General features: G+C 38.6%; 1 protein-coding gene across 1 annotated transcript; it reads right to left on the minus strand.

Moving 5' to 3' along the window:
* Positions 1–265: 265 nt before the first annotated feature.
* On the minus strand, positions 266–4,460 carry LOC127635242 (carbohydrate sulfotransferase 2-like). The gene has a single exon (XM_052115138.1). The coding sequence runs from the start codon at positions 3,778–3,780 to the stop codon at positions 2,515–2,517; it is 1,266 nt and encodes a 421-aa protein (XP_051971098.1). The 5' UTR covers positions 3,781–4,460; the 3' UTR covers positions 266–2,514.
* Positions 4,461–4,756: the final 296 nt, after the last annotated feature.

Genomic DNA, 4,756 nt, shown 5'->3' on the forward strand with positions numbered 1-4,756 from the left:
AGGTGCAAATAGACACTCGAAATATGGAATAGTTATTGGGCCACAGTAGGTTTTTGTTACTTCATTTTTGATGATGAAACCCATCCTAAACTATTAAAAGGCTCTCTACTTCTGCAGTTTGGCCATGTGTCCTGCATGATCTCATCATTCCTGCAGGATACATCCAAACATCCTGCAGATAAAATGAATATCCTGCAGGATTCATGTAGGTTTTTTGGAAGGGTTGACTAAGTCAGTCTGGAACAGCAGCAATTAATTAATACCCTTTAAGATTTTGAATCATAACTTTGACATTTTGTTTGGTGAAATGAGAAACATGTCCACATAACACTGGCATTTAAAAGTATGCAAAGTTTAATACTAACTATTGTCTTTGAATCGATTCAGCACTAAAGAAATAGCAATCCCTGCATTTAGCATAACAGTTTTGAACAGTACTTTGTTATTATACATTTCCATTCTTGTTTCTGACAGAAAGCAAATCAACTGAAACATTGAAAACATCCTTAAGCATCCACTTAAAACATAAAAATGACAATGCAACATTTGGCTTATACAATATAAGTAGTCATCTTGTTTTCTTTCTTTTTTATGCTTTATCAAACATCTACAGCAGTGGTTCTCAACTGATGGGTTGAAACCCATAAGCGGTTGCAGGTCTATTCTGACCTGAACATGGTGCTCAATGCAACATTTCAAATTACAAGCAAATAAATTAGCTCATCAACTTTAAAATGGAAGAAAATAAATACCAAGCTTGGTATTGCAAACTAAACTATCACTTTTTTATATGTCAAAAACGAATACAATATTTAGCCCATTATGTGGTCCATGTATTACTGGTAAATCTCACTTCTGCTGTTGTACAGTATATGCATTTACAAAATGTTCCTGTTCAGTCTATATAATGCGAATACATACATTATAATAGTTCACCCCAAAATGAAAATGCTCTCATCATTTACTTACCCTCATGCCATCCCAGATGTTTATGACATTCTTTCATCTGTAGAACACAAACACATTTCAGCTCTGTAGGTCCTCACAATGCAAGTGAATGGTGGTCACAACTTTGAAGCTTCAAAATGCACATAAGCACAGCAAAAAAGTAATAATAACCGTAAGATTCCAGTGGTTAAATGCATATCTTCTGAAGCGATATGATAGGTGTGGGTGAGAAACAGTTCAGTATGTAAGTTCTTTTATTTTTGGTGATTCACATTCTTCATGCATATTGCACTACACTGGGCAGGGAGAACTTATGGAAAAATGGACTTAAATATTGATCTGTTTCTCACCCACACCTATAATATCACTTCAGAAGACATGGATTTAACCACTGGAGTCTGATTGATTACTTTAATGCTGATTTTATGTTCATTCATTTTGGCACCCATTCACTTGCATTGTATGGACCAACAGAGCTGAATTATTCTTCTAAAAATCTTTGTACTGCTGAAGAAATAATGTCATACTCATCTGGGATGGCATAATGGTGAGTTAATGCTGAGAAAATTTTTGGGTGAACTATCCCTTTAATAACTTTAAATGTCTGATCTTAAAGGAATATTCTGGGTTCGATAAAGGTTTAGATCAATCAGCAGCATGTGTGGTTTGAGAATGTTGATTACCAAAACAATTATTTCAACTTGTCCCTTAATTTCTTAAAAAATAATACATTTTGAAAATAATCTGGGTTCCAGTGAGGCACTTACAATGTAAGGGAATGGGGCCAATCTGTAAATGTTAAAATAACTCACTGTTTCAAAAGTATAACCAAATTTCGCAAACAATATGGATGTTAACATGATTTTTAGTGTGATAAAGTCACTTGAAAAGTTAGATCCAATTTTAAAACTTAGTTGCTATGACAACACAATGCCGCAATCCCTAAAACAACTGTAAAAAGGACAATTTAAACAAATTTATAGCTCAGATAATACATTTTTTAACAGAAAAAATATTGTTATTGCTTTAATAAAATTATAAGCTTCACATTTCTTCCTTTAAACCCTCCCATTCACTTCCATTGTAAATGCCTCACTTGAACCCAGATCTTTGAAAAGAAAAGCCAAAATAATTTTTTGTGATAATCAACATTTTGACATAACTGCTGTCTATTGAGCTTAACTTGTATTGAATATTACTTTAAGGACACTTATGTTTACGTGTGTACAACAGACAATTTTGCTCCTGCTGGTTTAAAAAGAAGGAGGTCCAACACTCACTCAATAAGCAAAATTTGAGCTTCAAATTCATTTTATAAAATGTACATGATGTTTTGGCCATCCTCACACCCTTTTTCAGGTGAAGGTGGATTGTGAAGCAAACAAGTTGAGAACCACTGTTTCACAGGTCTATTAAAAAAGTAATGGCACTATCAAATGACCTCAAGATGGTCTAAAAATACCATGACATTCCAGAAAGAGATTTTGAAATCCTTTAATAACACTTTATTGGAACTAAAGCAAATCCACAGTTGTGGACAAGTAGATATCCTGTCTTAGATTTGTGTTAGAGTTTGGAGGCAGTCAATAAAGATTTACTCAGGTCTTTTGCCTCAACAGCTGTTCGTACACGTTGATAACCCAGAATGGCCATTGCATGATGGCAGTACTCCTCTACTTGCTTGATCTGTTGAATACTCAGAACTGTTCTCCATGCACTGGCTGCCTGTGTTGCATTCCTGGCCGACACAATAAATGGCTTTGAGGAAGAGCTTGTGCCATTGGTCATGTTAAGAGCAAAAGATTCAATGTAAAGGTTGGCACTGATATTAGCAAATCGATAAACATTCTGGAGTATCTTGATCGGGTTCTCAACCATATCCTCATAGCGCACTGCCAGGTATTTCCCTTTCAGCCAGTTTGGTGGATTTAAGGCAGTGCTCAGGCTCCTGTATGTCCGATCGCAAATTACTTCCATAGCACCAACCGAGTGGTAATCTGCTCCGTCTTTTTTGCTCATTTTGTGCCCTGGATCTACAAAGGGTATCCGACGGAGTTTCGGGTCCCTGCTTCGCACAACCTGTAAGTTCTCGCGAATCAGTCCATGTCTAGATTTGATCCTGGAGTTGGCCACGGCTCTCGGATCTCTCACAAGATGAATCACTTTTAGATCCAAAGACGGATCCTCCATGAGGGGGCCCAAAACATTGACGTCCAGAACACGTACCCCTTTAATGACAATCGTGTTGTACTTAAGGCATTCTTCCTCTAAGAGCCTGAGACTTTGTGGAGGACACTTTTTGCACACTTTGTCATCTACCATCCCTACCACCTCCTTCTTGTAAGCGGAGCAAAGAGGATACGAGCAGATTACTTTATTAAGGGTGGCACCAAAAAGTCCAAGCGAGGTGAAATTTTTGCCCCCGGGGCTGTTGTACAGCTGAAAAACAGAAAGATCACAGCGGTACAGCGAGCTCAGCATGTCCCTTGCAGCTCCTTGTAAGGACACAGCGTCACCCGGGTAAAGCTTTTGCCAGATGTGCCACATTGGTTCATACAGGAAGAAGACCTCTGGGTGTTGATTAAACAGCTCTCCGAAAAAGGATGAGCCTGACCTCCATGTGGTCAAAACGTAGACAAGCTGTCTCTTCTTGGCAAGAGATGGTCTGTAAAGAAAGCGGATGTCTGATCTGCCCTGATAGGGAGTGCTTCTCATTTGGAGATTGCACTGTTGGGGCTCTTTGGTCCATCTGTAGTTGGCCAAGTTCAGCATAGAAAGAACTACCAGCAGAAAATATGCTATAAACAGGACAATTCTTTTTCTCCGCAACATTTTAATTACGATTAGAGGCTGGGTGATTATTTTTGTAGTATGATTGCGATATGTTTTGAGTTTTCTGTCATAAACATGAACATTATTTTACCCTAGTGCAGGCAGGTGAAGCTGTGGGAACTGCTTGCCTCTCATCTGCTGGAGAATAGAGTGCCTTTGAACCACTCAATCACGTTGAGTGAGCAACAGAATAAACTGCAACACAAATGCTGTTGTTAATGGAAACCGAAAGGCGATCTCCTCCTTTACAGACAGATATTCAATATACAGCACATCCACAGTCCAAAACAGTGCGTTGCTGCAGTGCGCAAGTCTCCCTCAGTGTGCAGAATAACTTTGCGTAAAAACATCGGCGACGTCGTCATTCATTTTGACAGCAAAATAATCTTCTTACCCATCTTCCTGCCTATATGTTGCCCCTGCTTTTACAGACCATCACCACAACAACAGCCAAACGGACCTCTACAATGCATTATAAACGCCAGCGGTGCGCTCCTCACGTTATGAATGCAGTCGTAATAAATTCACGATTCTGCTAACATTAACCGGCGTCTTATTCTCCAGTCTCATGGTGAGATGCGTGTCTCTCTGCAGCTCTCTACTGTACTGATTAAGTGTCTCGGTACAGTTAGTTTTAAGTTCGCCATTCGTTGGATATTCGGTTTCTCTTACCCAAGCTTTCTTCAGTCGACAATCCTACAAAGATGTCATTAGCACGCTTGGTTTAAAGGGAGCATAACTATACTATATTGGTATAAAAATAGGAGTCAGAACAGTGAACGCTTGGTGTGGCTGCAAAATTATGCCTGAAATGCTCTGATGCACTTTGACTGCCTAGTAGATGTAAGGGACCGTCTAAAAACTCCACCCACTACGCTAAAACATAGGAGATGTCCACACATACATTCAATTGCAATGCAAGTTATACACGAAAAACAAACAAATAATAAAAGAAAAAAAATAAAAACAGTCAAAT

The sequence above is a fragment of the Xyrauchen texanus genome, chromosome 42 (genome assembly GCF_025860055.1).
Source record: "Xyrauchen texanus isolate HMW12.3.18 chromosome 42, RBS_HiC_50CHRs, whole genome shotgun sequence".
Lineage (NCBI taxonomy): Eukaryota > Metazoa > Chordata > Actinopteri > Cypriniformes > Catostomidae > Xyrauchen > Xyrauchen texanus.